This window comes from Meleagris gallopavo, chromosome 1 (assembly GCF_905368555.1).
Source record: "Meleagris gallopavo chromosome 1, MGAL_WU_HG_1.1, whole genome shotgun sequence".
In the NCBI taxonomy this organism is placed as follows: Eukaryota; Metazoa; Chordata; class Aves; order Galliformes; family Phasianidae; genus Meleagris; species Meleagris gallopavo.
Window position 1 is genome coordinate 104,864,362 of NC_139404.1, and position 19,889 is coordinate 104,884,250.

At 39.1% G+C, this 19,889-nt stretch overlaps 1 protein-coding gene across 1 annotated transcript in view; it reads left to right on the top strand.

Annotated features, from left to right (window-relative positions):
* DOP1B (DOP1 leucine zipper like protein B) overlaps positions 1-19,889 on the top strand; it is a 46,808-nt gene that overhangs the window by 21,808 nt on the left and 5,111 nt on the right. The window contains 18 exon segments of the mRNA XM_085242732.1: positions 563-715; positions 1,663-1,763; positions 2,440-2,630; positions 4,128-5,727; positions 6,390-6,501; positions 7,093-7,281; positions 7,933-8,058; positions 8,983-9,117; positions 9,802-9,857; positions 10,727-10,831; positions 10,916-10,982; positions 12,245-12,386; positions 12,776-12,858; positions 13,083-13,192; positions 17,674-17,820; positions 18,265-18,326; positions 19,227-19,355; positions 19,458-19,594. Of these exon segments, the coding sequence (XP_085098858.1) occupies positions 563-715; positions 1,663-1,763; positions 2,440-2,630; positions 4,128-5,727; positions 6,390-6,501; positions 7,093-7,281; positions 7,933-8,058; positions 8,983-9,117; positions 9,802-9,857; positions 10,727-10,831; positions 10,916-10,982; positions 12,245-12,386; positions 12,776-12,858; positions 13,083-13,192; positions 17,674-17,820; positions 18,265-18,326; positions 19,227-19,355; positions 19,458-19,594 (3,645 nt within the window).

The window sequence follows — 19,889 nt, forward strand, 5'->3', positions numbered from 1 at the left end:
TTTGTGTCCAAATTCTTGAGATGGAGGTAAACTCAAAGGGCTAATTTTCATTAGCCTAAGCGCTATACTTCAGAGAACTTAGATACCACTCAAATTTTTCAGTAAGAGCCAGTACTAGTGGGTAAATAATAATGCGAACCTTCCGTCCTCCTTGTTTTGATTGCATCTATTTCAAAAATGCTTTCCTCATCTCAACCATCTGTTGGTATGAGAGTTCAGTCCAAGCTCTTACTGTTTATTACTGCGCTTCCGGCTGCTGTGCCTGATGTATGTGATCTGTTTTGACCCAGAAAATAGAAGCAGAAGTGCTCTCCTGAACTCTGGTGCTCATCTACTTTAATTACCTACTCTCTAATATCAGAGTTGGAAAGTATATTCCTTTAGGTCTAAGTGTATGACCTGAATTCTTGCTCTTTACTAAACTAGGAAGATTTAGAAATACCTTTCAGCAACAGAGTGCTTTTATGCAATAGAAAGCTTTGAAGTCAGTGAAGAAATGACAATGAAGAAATTGTTATTATCTATTCATTTTATTTTATTTATTGTTTTTACTGTACCCTAGAGAGTAGCTTGCGTGCTCTGGAATCAGCTGAACAAAGAGACACGAGAACATCATATTGCCTGTGTGGAACTATTCTATAGGCTGCATTGCCTGGCACCATCAGCAAATATCTGTGAAGACATTATATGCCATGCACTTTTGGATCATGATAAAGTAGGTCTTGTATTCACTGAAGCCCATTTGTCACTGTAGAGTTCTTCCAGTGTTTTCCAAACTGCATCCAATTCCCTTCCATCCCATGGCCTTTGCTTCCGTGGTCCCTCTGTCTTTCCACAGACTCTCTGTCCACTCCACTGCAATTCCTTGGGACTACTGCTAGATTTAATCCCTGAATCCAAGCTGTATCAGTCAGTGCTGGAACATTTTAGTTTTGGCCCAAATAATTCAGCATCTTAAAACTTGCAGCATTTATTATTATTTCTAAAATGACCTAGACCCACAATTGACTCTTAGTCCAACGCAACATTTTATTACTTTGTAAGTGTATGCCAGCATAATGTTGACCCCGTGTCTGCCTTAGTATTTAGTTCTCATATTAAGTAAGCTGTAATTAAATGAAGTCAGTTAGTTCTTAATTACTTTACTTACCTGGTTTAATGACAGAACAGTTCCGTAATGACTTAGTATTTATTTGTGAGAAATGTCTTGCATAACAAAGCTTACAACAGCCTCCTTTATTCTCCAGCATTGATTTGGGTCTTTCTGCTTGCAATTTTGAAACTTAAAAGTTTGGAAATATGTTAAAGCTTTTCAAACAAAATCACCAATAATAAACAGTACCTGATACAGCAGTTGTCATCCAACTTTCAGACCTCCCTAACATCAAACCAAGAGTAAATGTTTATAATACACTTAAGTCCTAAACTATATTTTTGGTATATTGGTGCATCTTTGTGGCTGTCAAGGTTTGGTTGTGCATTCATGGATATTTGGCATTTTGGTTTAGTCTACTGCATAAAAGTACTCTCAAAATACCTGAGAAGGATTAGTAGTCATCTGTGTAACAGCTATTGTTCTGATAGAGGTTTAAAAATCACTAAAATTTTACTCAGAGATAAATACTGCAAAAAATAATGTCTGTGTCTTGTTTCCTTGCAAAGGGAACAAGGCTGGAAGCACTGTTCAGATTCTCTGTCATGTGGCATCTGACCAGAGAGATCCAAGGCAGCAGAGTATCTTCTCACAATCGGTCCTTTGATAGGTATTTTCATTTCCACTTGCTTATATTTATGTTAATATTATGCTTTGTTCTGCTGTTTTTTTTCTGGGATGGGAGAAAGTTCTGTAGAGCCACACGAGCAAATGAAAAGCCTTCAGACTCCTTGCACTCCTGCTTGCACTCATTGCATGGTGCACCGAAGAGCAGCTTTATGTTCTGGTGTAAAGGAGGCTTTTGTAAAAATAGTAGGAGCTTCTTCTATGAAAGATAACTTGCTGACAAATTTCTGCATAGCAGACACGTTTTCTCTTAGAGTGGGTTATATTTTTTGTTTTCTCAAAGAAAACGGAACCAGTGCGCGTGCACACACGCAAAAATACCCTTTTGTTTAGAACGACTTAATATTTATGAGACAACAACTTTCATAGAAAATGGAGAGAAAAGTATTAAGAGTTTTCCTAAATACATGTATGAAAGAACTTTTCATAGTATGTTTTTCTACAGTGTGAATGCATGTTTGGCCTTGCTTCTACAAATGCATGTGTAGTTGACCTCAATTCAAGAAAATGTGCATGATCAAGCTGCTGTTAGCAGAGATGAGCTATTGGCTGATGCTTACATGAACATGTGCTAAGTCTTCCACACAACAACTTTGCTGTTTGCATTAGCTTTTTCAGGTATTTCAGTTGTACTTATTAGCTCTGATTTCTCCATTCAGGTCTCTGTTTGTGGTACTGGACAGTCTCAATTGTTCAGATGGTGCAATTGGTGCTGCAGCACAGGGCTGGCTGATCCGTGCTCTTTCACTTAATGATGTTGCACGGATTCTTGAACCAGTCCTGCTGCTGTTGCTTCATCCAAAGACACAACGCACGTCCATCCACTACATCAAACAGAAAAATTCAACAGGTAAAACTGTTCTTGGACTGAAACTGTAAGTGCTGACGTAGCATAACATACTTCTGAACACCTGCTGAAGGTGGTTTCTGGACTGTGATGGCATCCTGTTGCACTGGGTTATCTTGCCTCAGTTCCGTAGATTCTTCCTCATCCATGTACTTCTGGTGATGCCTAAAGCAGAATTCAGGAGTAAGTCATGCTAATTCGAGGACTAATGACAATTTCTGTTACAGTAGTTGCACCTGCACTGTTGGTTTGGATTGCTTCTTGCTTTGCTCTGGGATCTTGTCCCACACTTCTCATCACCATTCCTAAATGATCCACACTGCACGTGTGTTCACTGTTTACAGGATCCCTACCTGAGCAAAACTAGGTTTGCAACCAAATGAAATCCAGGAGCAGTTTGGTGACTATGTCAGTCCAGGAGCTGTTCCAGTAAGTGGGATGGACAGGCAAATCTTACTCTCTCTGCCAAGTCTTGCCCCAGCAGAGCATGCACCCTCAGTATCAGATTTCTTTCTTCAATCAGTATGTTTTTTGTTTTTGTTTTGCTTTGTTTTTTGTTTGCTTGTTTGTTTGGGGTTTTCTGTTTGTTTGGTTTTTAGTTTAATTTTAAGATATATAATGAGAAACATTATGAACCACACGTGATCATGTGGCAAATGTGGAGCAAACAGCTCATGTGACAGAGACCTCTAGGGAGTAGCTGTGGAAGACTTAGATATATCTAGGTATGAACTAAGGATTTGCTCCAAGTGCAGAATCCTGTGAAGGCTGAAAGCCTGTTTAGGTTTGGGATTGCTGGGAACAGTGTGGCTATGAGATGCCCTGCATCATTTGGCCCAAGTAACCAAGGTTTTTTCCTGGATTATATCAGGAATACTGCATAGAAGTGTCCAGTTGTTTTTTTTTTTAATAAACTTCTGTGTCACCTGTCTCCCTCATTCTGTTAGCCTAGCTATCTGTTTGTATAATTATTTTTGTCCTGATTGGCAAATAATTAGATGACAGACACTGGTAGAATCCAAAGAGATCTGTTTAGAAGACGCTGTAGAAACACCGAGCTAATATATTCTTTCCTTGTTTCATAGCATATAATCAAGGAAAACTTTATTAATAATATATTATTAATAGATAATATTAATAGACAAAAAGCGAATAATAAGCTCTTTATTCTCATTTCCTTCCTGATCTCAACAAATATTTTATGCTCAGAAAGCATAACAAATATTTCCACATCTCAGGCATCATAGCATAAGAAAAACAACACGTGCTTAGTGCTGTGATCCTCTTGTCTTGTGCTTAGAGTAGCTTAGTACTGCTTTACCACTTAAAAAAAATTGCTTCAATAAGCAAATTTTTTTTTCCTCTGTTCATTACAATTAATAGCAGAGGAGAGTAGCTTTTTAAAATCTTTTTTCTTACAATAATTTACTCAGTATAGAGAATGTTGTATGTAATGACCCATTATACATTCTTTTTAACTTTTTAATCTTTTTTTTTCAGAAGATATACATGATTGGCTTTGCAAGAAAAAGGTCTCCTGGAAAGAATCTTGCGTCTCTGAGAGCAATTCTGAAGAAAACCTCCCATTGAGTCAGTTTACTGCTGTGGATAGAGAAGCAATTTGGGCAGAAGTGGAAAAAGATCCAGAGAAGCTGGAGTTAAAAACTGAACAGTCTGAAAATGATGCCTCTTGTAAACCTGTAACTTCGCATGAGGCAGGTGGTGACCAGGATAATAGTGAACACACAGAATCAGCAGACACCAGCACAGGCCATGACAGTGAAAATACATCCTCTTTTTCTCCTTCTCTGGAGCTGCAAGAAATGAGCAATGAGGACAATGACAGTGCTGCAGCTGATGGCAAAGAGAACACAAATCAAGCATTCCTTCCTGAAAGCTCCAAATCCAGTGTAGCACTAAACCTTGTGCGTGCTGACTCTGAAAGGACTCAAGCGTCAGAATCTCTGTCAAGTGATGAGGAGGTGGACCTGGAGCTCCAGGAAATTACAAACTCTAGGTTGCTCAAGCAGCAGAAGGAAAAACAGGAGATGGCTGAGGCTCTGTTCAAACATATGCTGTTATATTTGCAACCCTATGATTCCAAGAGGGTACTGTATGCTTTTTCTGTTCTGGAGGCAGTGCTTAAAACAAACCCTAAAGAATTTGTTGAAGCTGTAGCTAGTACTAGCATGGATACCAGCTCCACTGCACATTTGAATCTTATTTACAATCTCCTAGCTCGTCACCAGGAAGCTCTTGTAGGGCAAAGTTTTTATGGCAAGCTTCAGACTCAGTCCCCAACCATGTGTCCCCATTCTCTCCTAATAGAATTGCTCACTTATCTCTGCCTCAGTTTTCTGCGCTCGTATTATCCATGCTACTTGAAGGTTACACACAGAGATGTGCTTGGCAACAGAGATGTCCAGGTAAAAAGTGTGGAAGTCTTGATTAGGATGATGACCCAACTGGCTACCATGGCAAAAGCAGCAGAGAATAAGAACGTAGAATTCATACGGAATTTGCTAGGAAGATGCAAAATTCAGGAGTTTGTTCTTCTTTCTTTGTCTGCATCTATGTACACAAGTCAGAAACGGTATGAACTGCTTATGGTAGGTGGAGTTAATAACATTCTGGAAGAAGATCTTTTTGAAGAGAGCCTAATCAATTTTGGACATGATCAAATATGGAGCGAACACCCGCTCCAGATTGAGTTGCTGAAGCTCTTGCAAGTATTGATTGTCTTGGAGCACCATCTTGGACAGACTCCAGAGGAGCAGGAGAATCAGCCAGACCTCTCCAGGGAATGGCAGCAGGCTCTTAATTTCCAACAGGCTATTGGTGCAATGCAGTATGTCTATCCACACCCAATAACTTCACAGGGATTATTTGTCTCTGCTGTTGTTAGAGGTTTACAACCAGAGTATGGTTATGGGATGCATCCTACTTGGGTAAGCTTAGTCACATGTTCCCTGCCTTACTTTGGGAAGTCTTTAGGTTGGACTGTGGCACCATTTGTTGTACAGATTTGTAAAAACCTGGATGAGCTTGTCAAACAGTACGAAAATGAAGCTGTGAAGATATCTGTGAAAACATCTGCAAGGTAAGAGTCTGCAGTGTGGGCTTCGTTATGCTGAAACTTTTTTTTTTTTTTTTTTAATCCCCTTCACTACAGACTAGTGCATGGTTACTTACTTAGCATTGTAACTCACAGAGTTTGATTTTTTGATCCTTAAATCCTGCTGCCTATACAGACATCTGAGCCTCAAGCCTAGATGAGGTGGATGCAGTTCTGTTGACATAGGGCTTAAAGCAGTTGGATGAAGAGAGGAAAGGGGACCAGCAGCAAGGATGACCAGCATCTGTGATACTGCTTACTATCCAAGTACAAAGCAAGGTCTCCGTTCTGACAAGATTCAGGATTTTAGGGAATTAATTGGAGACAGAGACCCTGCAGAAGTAAGATACTGTGCTATTGTTCAGAACAGATAGTAAGTAAAAGGAGCAGGGAAAAAGAACTGAACACCAGAGATTCACGTTGAGGTGGAGAATAATATTCTAAAAGATCTAGAGAGGTAAATGGGGTTGTCCAAGCACAGTTTGTGAGTTCTCTGTTCTGATAATTACTGTCTGTCTGGTCATTCCAATATTCTTTTGCAATGTTTCTTTACTGAACAATAATAGATCTCTGTTGGAATTTTTCATCATCCACTTGGACTGTTGAGCTTTTTTTTTTGCTTTTTTTTTTTTTTTTTCCTCCAAAAGCTTAACCTCTAAAAGAGAGAATGTTACACCTGATTATCCACTAACCCTTTTGGAAGGTCTGACAACTATTGGTCACTTTTGCCTCCTGGATCACCCTAATCAAACTAAAAAGGTAACTGCTTAATGCCTGCCATTTCCTACCACTTGCTTGACACCTTTGTATTAGTTTGTCAGAATATGCATCCCTTTTTCATTCTGAGGTGAATTTAAGTAGTAAAGACAAGCCTATAGAAGACAAGTAACCTTAGGGAAGCCTGATAATACATCAAAAGAAGTGAACTATGTAAATGTGTAAGGAAGGAGGGAGTTGATTTTCTTTTATTTGAAGAAAGGAAAGTTGATTGTGATGATCTTAGTCATGCATATACTAGTCCTATGTAGCTTGTCTGTAGTTGCTCTGTCATTAACCAAGTCTTCTATTTTCCTTATAGTTGATAAAGTGCTTTCTAATATGTTCCCTAAATTTTTGTTCCTGCAACGTAAGGCAGAAAAGGATATAATTCTAACAATTTCTTAGATGAATGTGCACAAAAACATTCAGCAGCCAATTAAATACTCTTAACAACAGCAGTATAATTCAGAAATAGAAGCGTTTGATTATTTGTGAGGTTGTCATTATAAAAGACTTCTAATTACAGCATGAAAGCAGTCACTGTAGTGCACAGTATAATGTATTTTAATCTTCATATTTTTGCTTTCGTAGTCATCCTGTCTAGCTGAACCTGCAAACTTGAGAAATGCTAGGAATGCCATTTTGGAAGAGTTGCCTCGTATTATTAATACTATGTCCCTTCTTTGGAATGTTATAAAGAAGGAAGACTCTCAAAAACGACCAACCGACTTCTTTGGAACTACTAAAGGCTCTTCCTCAGTCTACTTTAAAGCAACCAAAGTAGGAGTTCTTTTTAAACTACTGTGTATCTCATCATTCTTATCATCTCATCTCTCACCAGTGCTTTTTAGATAGAGTTCATAGAAATAGCTTTGCCATTTCCAGAATAACACTGGGACATAAAGAGTTTCTGAAGAAATCTTAAAAGCTATGAACTTTCACAGTACTTTCCTACAAAAATACGTCTTTCTCTGTTCCTCCTGCTCATCTGGACTCATTCTTGACCTGTTTAATGTTTATTTTTTTTCTGTGAGCTTCTATTACTAACTGCTGTAGAGCCTGAATTGTCTGCACTTTCCACAGGCAGTAGAGCGTGTATCTGAGGAAATAAAAATACTAGGCTTTTTCCTTTTTCTATAGTTACTGATAAACTGTAGTAGTAAAAAAATCAGTAGGAGAAAAAAAGAATACAGCACAATAAGAAGTCGGTTTTTCTATTTCAATATCTGTTTTCTAAAATATCTGCCTCCCTTCTCTAAAAAGGACACAACTAACTTATTAAAACTAGTCTGATTGCCAAATACATAAGGAGAGTATTTTGTTATCATGTTGTTTTTTTCTAACTTCTTTGGAAAAGGACAAATATTACTGAGAATTAGCCTTTACCTTGCAAAGTTTAGCATACTGGGTTTTTTTTTCCTCCCTCTACAGACATTAAGAACTAAAATACTGGACTTCCTGAATCCATTGACAGCACAACTTGGAATCCAATTGATGACAGCAGTTGCAGCAGTGTGGAATAGCAAGAAACCTCATAGGAATCAAAGTAAAATAAAGGTAAAACTGAATAAAGGAACCCTTAGTTTTCCAATGTAAAGGCAAATGCTGCATTTGTATGATTAGTTCTGCTCTTGTTTATAGATTGATTTGAGTATTTTTTTTAATTATTTTTGGGTTTGTTTTTTTGTTTTTTGGTTTTTTTTTTTTTCTGTTGTAGTTTACATATGACAAAGATAAATCTAAAATGTTTTTGTGTATATGCAATTCCACAAAGCATAAGGGCTACAATTAAACCTAATTAAGTAATCAGATTAGAAGGACCACATGGCAAGTTAAGTCTGACGGTAGTAGCCATTTTTTTAAATTCAATACCGGATTGTAATCTTAGTGATTACATATTGCCAGTTTTACTTTATCTGCTCTGTCTTCAGAGAAAGTTTAGAGATACAGAGTCCTCTAGAACTACGCATGTACTGTGAGCAGAAGACTGACCTTTTCTGATTTCATTTGGACACACTGTCATAGAGTCATCTTGGTTGAAAAAGACCTTTGAGATCATCAGGTCTAACCATCAACCTGACTTAGTCCTATCACTGGTCTTGCTGACCACACTTATTTCTGATGCAAGCTAGGACACCATTGGCCTTCTTGGTCAACCTGAGCACACTGCTGGCTCCTGTTCAGCTGAGCATCGACCAGCACCTCCAGATCCTTTTCTGCCAGGCAGCTTTCCAGCCACTCTTCCCCAGAGCTATACCACTGCATCTCGTTTGTAGGACACAACTGCAGAACCCTGCACATAATTGCTTTCAGGAATGTTTTGAAAGAAATCTGCATGTGGCAAATGGTTGCATGGTTGACGTAATTTATCTGATTTAAGTTTTGTGTATTTATACAAGAGTAGTCCCACTGAAAGCTGCTCATCAACTTCAAGGTTTGCTTGGTATAATGATCTGACAGATGTGCTTTTTGTTTGGTCAGATACTTCCAGTGGCTAGTGCATCCCAGCTCATTCTTGTGGACTTAATATGTGCACTTAACACACTGAAAACTGATACTATATTACATCTAGTCAAAGAAGTGGTCAAGAAGCCATCACAAATCAAGGGTGAAGAGGTAACCGGGAAGATAAGTTCACTATGTTTAACGTGTTGGGATAGATGTAGAATAGCATGCATCTTTAGATATTATTAGAAGAAAAATAACTTTTTTTTTTTTTTTTTAAGTGTGAATTTTCCTGAACATGTTATGCTTTCCAGAATTTGCTTTTCTTTAAACTATCAGTTTAAGTAGATTCTTTAGAAAATTTTGCCAGAAAAGTTACCATGGGTGTGGTAGCTCTGGGTCCTCTGGTACCAAAGATGATTTCAGGTATCATAAAGATGCTGCAGATATACTGCTTAGTGAGATATTTATATTTCTTTACCTTTATCTGAGCAGTTAGAAGTACTTTTATACTGCCCCTGCTGTTTTCCTCTTAGCAATACTGGCTTCCTGGAAAGCTATCATGTATGTATACCATCACAGGAGTTCATACAGCTCTGAAAAACTGTAGGGGATATTCAGAAGTAATGTCACTGATTCTGAACTAGAGTCCTCTGTTGAAGCTCTGAAATCCCTCGCACTCCTGTGTAGACAGTTGTATCACAGTTGCTCAGTTGTTTGAGTACAAGCTGCTTCTTTCTATTGCTTCTATTCTAATTCTACAAGCTGTTTTCTATTGAATACAGGTACCCAGCAGCAAGAGCTTTCTATTCTTCTGAGGGCAAATAATGAAATTTTTTTGCTTTTATTTTTCAGAAATCCTCTCTTGTAGATATTCCGATGTTGCAGTTCAGTTATGCTTTCATTCAAAGGTAATTCAGTCATTGTGAAAGATTATTTTCTGTTTGAATATTACTCAGAGTACCAGGATAACAGTTAACATTTATTGTTTTTGCTCAACTTTGATCTTGTTGCAAAGTCACGGAACACCTTTAGGTAGGGAATTGTTATCGGCACTTCACTGTTAAGTAGGCACAAAATAACTGGGCTTAGATTGTTTTCCAATGATATGTTGCCTATGTCACTTGAAAATCTCATTGCATATGAACAGAGCAATATGGATCAGATATTTCATTAGCAGGACACTTACATAAGGTGTTACAATCTGTCTCCTTATCTGGTATGTGTTTCCAGATGGCTGGATAGCAAACTTCCACATTTTACTTCATTTTGAGAAAGGCACAATAAAATTGCTGTGGATGCAGTCCATACTGGACACATAGTGGGTCAGACAGGTGATTGGAAATGTTTCTTGAATCAAAGTGTTTCCTCACATATTGGCTTTTCTCATATGGATGCTTTGGGATGTATCAGACTGCACATGATACTGTATGCAATAAGCTATGGAGATCGAGTGAGCTGGCAGGCAGTGGATCGGTCAGCTAAGCTTTACTCTTTTCCTTTCCCCTGAAGAACCATTCCTTTTACTGAGCTGGCATACTGCACATGCTGCTAGCCCTTACTGATGTAGGCATACAGACTGCACCACCAGATACTTATTCCATACTGTTGGGTCAGATAGTCCTTCAGATCCTGCTTTTTCCTAACATTGATAGAAGCTTCTAGAACACCAAGTTAAACTTTTTGTTGTTGCTGTTGTTTGTTTGTTTGTTGCTTTAAGTCTTAACTTCAGGCTTGGGTGTGTTTGTTATTGGGTTGTTTTTGTTTTTTTTTTTGACAGATTGCCTGTTGCAGCCTTACAGGAGAACTTCCAGTCCTTGTTAGGACTTCTGAAGGAGTCTGTGCAGTTGAACTTGGCTCCTCCTGGACACTTTCTGCTTCTCAGGTATTGCATAAGAGAGAAGGTTTATAGATGCACTGAGTAGAGCTGTCCAATTGCTAATTTGGAGCGAATTGATTTTTCCCACAGTACCCTGAATGACTTTGTGACCAGGACACCTACTCTAGAAAACAAAAAAGACCAAAAAGACTTGCAGGTACAGTCGATACTTGTAGAACTTTTTCTTCTAGTTTGTTTATTTGGCATGTACATCTGAGTAAAAGTGGAGATGGCCTAATCTGTACTTTGGATCTAAATTCACCTGTCCTTTTGGAATGGATGAATGCACATTTACACAAATACAGGAGACTGAAATATGAGACACGCACAGAATGTCTCTAACCAAATTTTCTCGAAAAAGTACGAAATCACAGTAGCAACTATGGACTATTCAAAGCTAGTTTCCTTGGGTAATTGTATGATTTTTCTCAGACTTGAAATCATAACAAAAATTTGACTGTCATGAGTTCATATCACGTGTGTAAAATATCAAAATCTCAAAACTGTCTAGAAAATTAGTGTCATAATTGTCCTTGAAGGACATAGCTAAATTTTGTAATGTCAATAACTGTCGTTTCATCTTTTATATAAAGAAGGGAAGGAGCAGAGCAGTATTCTTTTCCTCTACTGATTGTGATTTCACTAGAACAACGTAAGCACTACCCACATAAGTGTAGTTTTGGCTCTGAGCTAACCTAACACTTCCTATGAGGTGAGACTCTATTATGGTTATGGGAATTCTGTGTCCCAGCACTTCTGTGTATATCTGCTTCAGAGACTGACCAGCAAAATGACATCTTGCAGTCTCTTCACAAATGATCTCTGTTTTAATTTGGATGCGTAAGATTTACTTTCCTTAAAGTGTGACCAGCTTTTCATTTTGCTTGGAATGAAATGTGCTAAAATATGTATATAGTTTGATACTTACTTTACCCCTAGTAGAAAGACTGATATGGACAGATGAATTGCCATAGAATAGAACTCAGGCTCACTAAATGCTTTCAAATTTGAAATGAAGACACTACCAGGTCTCAACACAGGCACTGGTAGGTCATTCCTGAGGGACTGAACAATTCAGATCGTGTCTTTTGACAGTTGACATTAGATATATAAAGTATGTCAGGACTGATACTGAGCAGAAAGATACTGTATTAGTAATTTCTGTGGAAATTAATTACTAAAACCTCCATGGTAATCTAACTTACAGCTTTCTTTCTTGTTTCCCATCTTCTTGTCTTGTTTGAAGTGAGCAGTAATGTATATTGAGAGCACAGATAAATAAATATATCATAGAAGTATATATGTTTCTAAGAGTTAAAAGTGCCTACTATTGATTTTAGATCCATGTGAAAAGGACTATTGCATTTCCCAAGTGACAGTAAGTTTTATCTAATGCCAGACTGACATCTTATTTTATAGGAAGTGACCCAAAAAATCTTGGAGGCTGTAGGGAACGTTGCTGGTTCTTCTTTGGAACAGACTAGTTGGCTGAGCCGGAACTTAGAAGTGAAAGCTCAGCCTCAGATTTTGCCAGATGAGTTCAACACTGAAGATGTGAATGGTAATGTGATGGTTTTGTCTGACTTTCCACTGCTTTCTCTCTTCTGCTTAAGTCAATAAAGAGTACAATGTGTTAGTGCGTAGTTTGCTTGAGAAGAAAGTAATACAGATGAAAAGTAAAAGTAAAAATATGCATTGTCTTCTAATAGCGGGTTTAGTAAATACTATATATTGTGTGTAACACAGAGAAAAACTTATTTTAGGTGCATTCAATACATGGGACAGAAAAACACAAAGCATGAAGTATGCTACTGTGGTGAGATGCCCAGAAGCATTTCTTTGTAATACCAACATGCAAATAATAGTTCTGTTTGGGAAGAAAATGAGTCAACAGCAAAATTTAAACATGTCTTGTCTGAGGTGAAAACTATATGATTTTGCCTCCTGCAGATACTTCAGTGGCACCATCATCAATGGTTTCTGCTTCTGCCCCTTCAATATACAGTGTCCAAGCTCTTTCACTCCTTGCAGAAGTAAGTAGGATCCTGCATTGCAATTGCTGTTCTCAAATATAGTTATTTATTGATATTATTGAGCAGAGGAATACATCAGGTTTTTCCAGCAGAGTGTGTGCGGGTTTAGATCTTAATGAGGCATCCCACACACATCCACGTCCTATCTTGAAACACAGTGTGCTTTTCTCCTTTGTCGGAGACAACTGCTATAGGTTTAATGAGACATTCATTTCATTTTTAAGGTTCTTGCTTCTCTTTTGGACATGGTTTACCGAAGTGATGAGAAAGAAAAAGCTGTGCCATTGATTTCCCGTTTGCTATATTATGTATTTCCTTATCTACGCAACCACAGGTGACTTCTCTCTCTGTATATCTGATTTTTCTGAAGTTTAATTTTGACCACATTACAGATTTTTGCTTTTTTTCCTTCTCAGGGGTACTTAATAGTTGATAAAATATCATAAACTTGATCTTTTGCTCTAGAAAATTCTCAGTCTCACTAACAAGTGAACATTTCTGTTACAAGACTTGTAAAACTCCTATACTTGGAGACTGCTGTTCTGACCATTGCTCTAATGAATTAAAATACAGGATAATTCTTGATGGCTGTGTTTACATTAGCAATTTGGTTAGAGCAGTAGTTTAGTTTTGAGGTGAATCCCATGATTTGTCTCCATTTATGAAAAGCAGAGAGTTCTCAAAGCAGTTTTGGTGTGGGAACTAAATTCCTTTTGGAGGAAACTAACAGAAAGTCCTCTGCAAGTGTGACCCAAGAGGGCTTACTAGTTCCTGACTGCACTGCCATGAGGATATCTAGCATGTATGTACCACGCTTGCCAGTGGAAGGCTGTTAAACCTGGGACATCCTGAAGCAGTTCTTGCCAATCAGATAATCCTGCTCTTCTATTTGCCATCCACCATGATCCCTCAGATCTTCACTGCAACTACTTGTTCTGCAGCTGTTGTTTCCTCATCCTTCTGTTCTTCTTACACGTAACCCTTTCCTACTTTGTCTGCCCAGTTGCTTTTCTCTTTGTTGAAAACTATTGCTTTTGTTATCATTTATTATCATTGTTTTTTAATTTCTACCAATCTGACACCTACCTTTTCTGCCCCTTGAGGAGGAAAAGCAACAAAAACAGTGCCACTGGTGAGTCTTCTCTGTGAAGTGTCTAAATATCTGTTAGTAGTCAGAGTGAGGACCAGGACAGCAACTGGAGATAAGGAACAGCCTAGCAGACATGCACTGACTGTAGAGAGTTAGAGGAAATCTTCAAGTCACAGCTCACTGCCAAGCTTGCAGCCCATTTCAGCTCAAGTCTGAGGGCCACCATGCAAGTAGCATCCAGAGGCACTAATGTCACACATGCTGACATGTCATTGCTGCAACAGAGCTCTGAACCCTTGGCATGTCCTTACCTTATCCAGCAAAATTCTGTGTCAGGAGGCATTCTGAGCACTGGCTGTGGATAGAGAATAGCCCTAATGCTGTGTGCATCCCCTGAAAAATGCAGGCCTAGGTCATTTTTCATACTGGATGGTCTGGGATATGGCCTGGAGCACACTTAAAGCACATGCTGACAGAACTCCTTCTCTGTGCTCAAAAGCCTTATCCTTGCCTCCTTGAGAAAAGCTGGAGGTTCAGGGGTGGGAGGCCACAGATAATAGACTACTGTGTTTCTTTCACAGGCTCTCAGGCTGATAGGTTTCCTCTTTTCTTGTCTGCAATGTCTTCTGAGGAGGGAGATGCAACATCTAGTTCCCATGATGCTGTGGTGCAGTATGTACTCCAGAGAATTATTTCAGAGCACTCAGAGGCTAGGATTGCACTGCAAAGGGAGGAAAATACCAGAGGCAATAGTGGAAAGGGATCTGCATGATGCTTGCATGGTACCAGACTGACAAAGGCTTGCGAGCAGGAGGCTCTTAAGAGCTGGGAGAATGACAGCCTCTGCAGGAACGCCAGTGAACTATGTTCCCCAACTGTGGCTGCTGCACATTTGACTGCAAGTAGCAGCTTTGCTTGCTGCCAAGTGCTGATCCCCAGCACTTTTTCATGGCTGATGCTTGGTCAAACAACAGAGCCCATTTATGTGTGCAAGGTTATAGAAGGGTGAGGTAGGGCAAGAGACAAGGAGATTTTAAGGCCCTTTCCTGTTCTCTTTGTTCTCACAGGATGTTGTCCTATTTAGGCAGTGTTGGCCAATATTTGTAAATGTATAGACGCTGTGTAGACTTTGTTTGCCCACAGGGAAAGATGCCTGGTACTGTTTGTCCTCTCATCTGTTCCCATTCTAGTGAAGTTACATTCCAGTGTAACTTTTTTGTCCCCATAGGAGCAAAAGGAGGGAAAGGAAAACATTGTCTTCATGGGGAGATTTAATTTCCATGTTCTAGGGTCTTATAAGTCAGTCCTATTTCATTAGTCTTCTTCATGCTTCCCTTTCTCTTAAACTCCCAGTGCTATTCACAAATCTCTTAAAAATCAAATGAACTTCCTTCTTCTAGCAGCTCTCTGCCAACTGGCAAGAAGCAACCTTCTCTTGCTTACTTCTTCTCCAGCAAACACTGGACAGCTGCTACTGCTGTAGCTATTGTCAGGCTTCCCCTCCTCCTATCCGCTACTTTTTGGCTTCTACGTTTTCCAAAGTAGGCCAGTATATACTGAAGTGTGGGAGAGATCACAGCCACAGTTCAGGGAGTGGAGAGGAGATTGTCTCAAGTGTTATTTAGGTTGCAGTCAAAACCACTAGGCAGTATGCAGTAAAGAGCAAAAAAAGAATATGAAGGATCAAGGAAGATACAACCAGAATAACCAGGCATGCCTAAAAGGAGTGATGGGTTGAGTGTTACTAGGAAGTGAGGAAGTGAAGCCAGCAAGCCTGAGAGTGCAGCAGGGTATGAAGATTTTTCCATGCTCCAGGGAAATGAATCAGAGTGAAGCATAGAAATTTTGGGAAGCTCTTCTCTATTAATTTATTTGTCATTTTCCAATGTATTTACTAGAATGTACTTAACCTATCAGCAAGTCATTCAGATTCTTAATGTATGAAATGCATGCCATCCTTGTTGACTCCCAGCATATACTACTGCACAAATGGATCATGTGCCTTTGCTATTTGCAACACCTGAAGAAAATCCTGTATATAGCCACCATGGAAACTGTTCCTGGGAATGGCAGCATCATGCTGTCATGCTGAGCTTGCTATAAGCCAAACACTCACTCCATCTCTGCTCCACTGCTGTTAGGATGTCCTTGTGAGGTAGTGTAGGGGGTAACGACAACTTCTGCAAGGGCAAGGGAAGTGATTGTCTCTCTCTACTCTTTCCTCGTGAGGCCCCAGCTGGAATGCTGCGTACAAGTCTGGGGCCCCCAACACAGAAAAGATGTGAAGCTTTTGGAGGGGGTCCAGAGGAGGGCCATGAAGATAATCCAAAGGCTGGAGCACCTCTCCTATGAAGATAAGCTGAAGGAACTGGGCTTGTTCAGCCTGGAAAAGAGAAGGCTGTGGGGAGACTTCACTGTGGCCTTCCAGTATATGAAGGGATTTTATAAGCATGAGGGAAATACACTTTTTATGATCGTAGATAGTGATAGGATAGTGATGATTTTAAATTAAAGGAGGGGAAATTCAGTTTAGATGTTGGGAAGTTTTTACTGATAGAGTGGTGAGGTGCTGGAACAGTTCCCAGAGAGGTTGTGGATGCCATGTCCCTGAGATGTTTAAGGCCAGTTTGCATGGGGTCCTCTGCAATCTCACCTAGTACTTGATCTACAGTTGGCAACCCTGTCTGCAGTTGGGGGTTGGAATTTGATGATCCTTGAGGTCCCTTCCAATCCAAGCCATTCTATGATCTGAATGTGAAGATTAAGCCTGATTTTTTTTTTGTTTTTCATTTTTCTTTGCAAAGAAGGTAGTATCATTCCATGTGATCTGAAACTGATGGCTCAAAATACATTGGGCATCAGGTGATGAGTTGCTGAGATGCCTACAGATATTTCTTGATGGTTTTCCAGTGTCAGCCTGGCAAGGCCATCATTCCCTGTGATCTGTGTAGCCATAACTATAGTGAGATGTTCACTGGATAAGAATATGGAGCCCTTGTCAGGCCTGAGAAGGGTTAGATGATTTTCTCATCACTCATATTTGTTGCTCAGCAGTTGGACTAAGACTCTCTTTAATGCCTCTGTTCTTCCTCAGCTGGCAGGGGCTGAGTTGCAGGGCTCCAAAAAAAAAGCCAGAGCTTCTTCCTTGAAGACAAGTGGGCTACCAAAATCTTTTTAGAAGGTGTGGTGCCAGCTCACAAGAGAGAACATTTGACAGCATCTCTTTCCATCCAAAAGGTGTATTCCTGTTAGTCTGAGTGCCACCACTCAAACCTCTGAAACCTGTGTTGAGCGATTGTCAGAGCAGCTGCCATACCCAGGATTTCCAGGAAGCTATTTGACAAGCATCAGTTCATCAAGGGTCCCTTCTCCTTGCTCCTACCACTTTAGGCTTGAGTTCAGCACTCCTTCCCTACTGTACCTTTCAGAGCCTGTTGATTAGTTTGTGAACCTTCTTTTGGGGAAGATTTGAACCACACCTGTAGTTGATGTGGGCAGTGCCATGATATGTCTAATCAGAAAATACCTCCCCAAACAAGGTACTCTGGAAATGTGAGGAACTTCTGCAGAAACTGCTCTGAATTAATGAGGTGATGTAAACACAGCCTTTTCTGTTACTGAGATAATTTGGTTAGAAGTTCTGCAGAAAACAGTTAATTTTCCAGATACGCAAATGTAACTTTTTAAAAGATTCATATTTATCATTACTTTTCCTCTTCCCCCAGTACCTACAACGTTCCTAGTTTCCGTGCTGGTTCTCAGTTGCTCAGCTCATTGAGTGGATACGCCTATACCAAGCGAGCATGGAAAAAAGAAGTTCTTGAGTTATATATGGATCCAGCTTTTTTCCAGATGGACACTTCATGCACTCAGTAAGACATGAGATGGTAGCACTCCAAGAGTTTATTTGATGATTTGCAAAGAAAGATTAGAGAATGAGCTAATACTGAACGCTCTCTACAGTACTTGCTCAAAGAATGTAGTAACATTAAAAATAGATCTGAACAAACTCAAGTAAATTCATTATAGATATTTAAGTTATCTTTATGGCGCAGAAGAATAAATTTCTCTCTTGCTAACAACTGCCATTGGTGTTTGGAAATGGCATATAATGGAGTTGAAGGACCTAGAATTCAGTATGTGTAAACTGGATTAGGTTCTGCATAGTGAATACATGTTGGAAACTGTTGTCTAGTATGAAATGTTTGTCCAAAATCTTTTTATTTGAGTGTACACCAAGGCTTTCTCTGGTTATCTGTCATGTCCTTTATATTGTTGATCTTTTACTTATCCAATTCCTTCTATGTCTTATCCAGTTGGAGATCCATTATTGATCACCTTCTAACACATGAGAAAACTATGTTTAAAGACCTGATGAGTAAGTATTAGCTACTGATAACTTATTTCTGCATTAATTTTAAATTTATATTGAGCTGTTTGGTGTCTAATGTGTCAATAAAATGCAGGCAACGCTGCATCTGTAGAATTGATTATGTGACCAACCTTATTCTCCACTAAAAACTGTTCTAAGTTCAGACTGTATTTTGGTAATGTTAACATTTCAAAAATATTTACTCCAGAAATGCTAGTGTTGGACTGCTGCAAGCACATCTGGCCATTATTTTAAGTTGCTGAAGGGTGACTGTAGCACTGTTGCCTGTCAGAAAGCAAGGAGACTTCAGTTAACTTTGCATGTATCTGTATATTCACACAGAGCTGTGGGAATATGGTGCACCAGTACAGCAAGCCTTTGAGCAACATGCTTTGATCTCTAATTCAGGCTTGAGGACAATACAGAAGAATAAGTAATTGGAGAAGAGATGGGATAGGACCCTAACATTTGCCTGGAGCTTTGAAAGATAAAGCAGCTTTTGCCTCTTCTTGAAATCCTTTAGAAGAATAGTTGAAGGCTTACAGTGCAAATTTTAATGCATTTTTTTTTAACATTGTATGTTTTTTAATTTACCATTTTAGTTTTTTCTTGGTAAGAATTAAAAGTCTTGAAATCCCTCAGCCATGGTTTTAAGAGTCTGAAATGAGAAGGAGATTTGTGCATGTTAGAGACAGGGCTTTAAAATACTGAACAGCTGTAGAGTATGCTTTATATAATTCTCCTGCTAGTTTGAGCAGATCAGGATCAACACCAACATATTATTCCAATCTGTAGGCATAAAGAGAGTAGATATTTCTAAAAGATCTCAGGATACAGAAATTATTTTCATGTCAAGTCACTATTCGTTTTATGGCAGTTAAGAAGTAATTCTTATATGTGTTACAGATATGCAGAGCAGCGCCTTAAAGCTCTACCCAAGTGTTGAACAAAAAGCAATGTTGTTAAAGCGGCAAGCTTTCGCTGTCTTCAGTGGAGAAATTGATCAGTATCATCTCTATCTTCCCTTAATACAAGGTAAGATTTGTGGTCTTTTTCATTCGGCTCTAATACATATGTAAACATTAAAATTAAAAAAAAAAAAAGTACAACATTCCTTTCTTATGTAATTTATTTCAGAACGACTGACTGAGAACCTTCGTGTTGGGCAGACTTCTTTAGTTGCTGCACAGATGTTCCTCCTCTTCAGAGTTCTATTGTTAAGGATTTCTCCTCAGCATCTAACCTCCTTGTGGCCAATTATGGTAACTGAATTGGTAAGGAATGAGTGGTAACTTAAAATTAGTTTCTTGCATTCTTTGCATTTCACCTCCCTCACAGATCCATCCCTGGATGGAAGGAATTGTTTTCATAGGTCTGCATTAGTTTGATAATTTGGAAAAAGGAGTAACACTTTCATTAGGAGATACCTTTCTGATCAATGTTGCTGTTGTTGATAATGCAGTTTCTTTCACAATTTGTTAACTTGTTTAAGAGTTTGATGGGCCTGTATGTGGCAGGGGGGTTGGAGATTAATGATCCTTGAGGCCCCTTTCAACCTGGGCCATTATG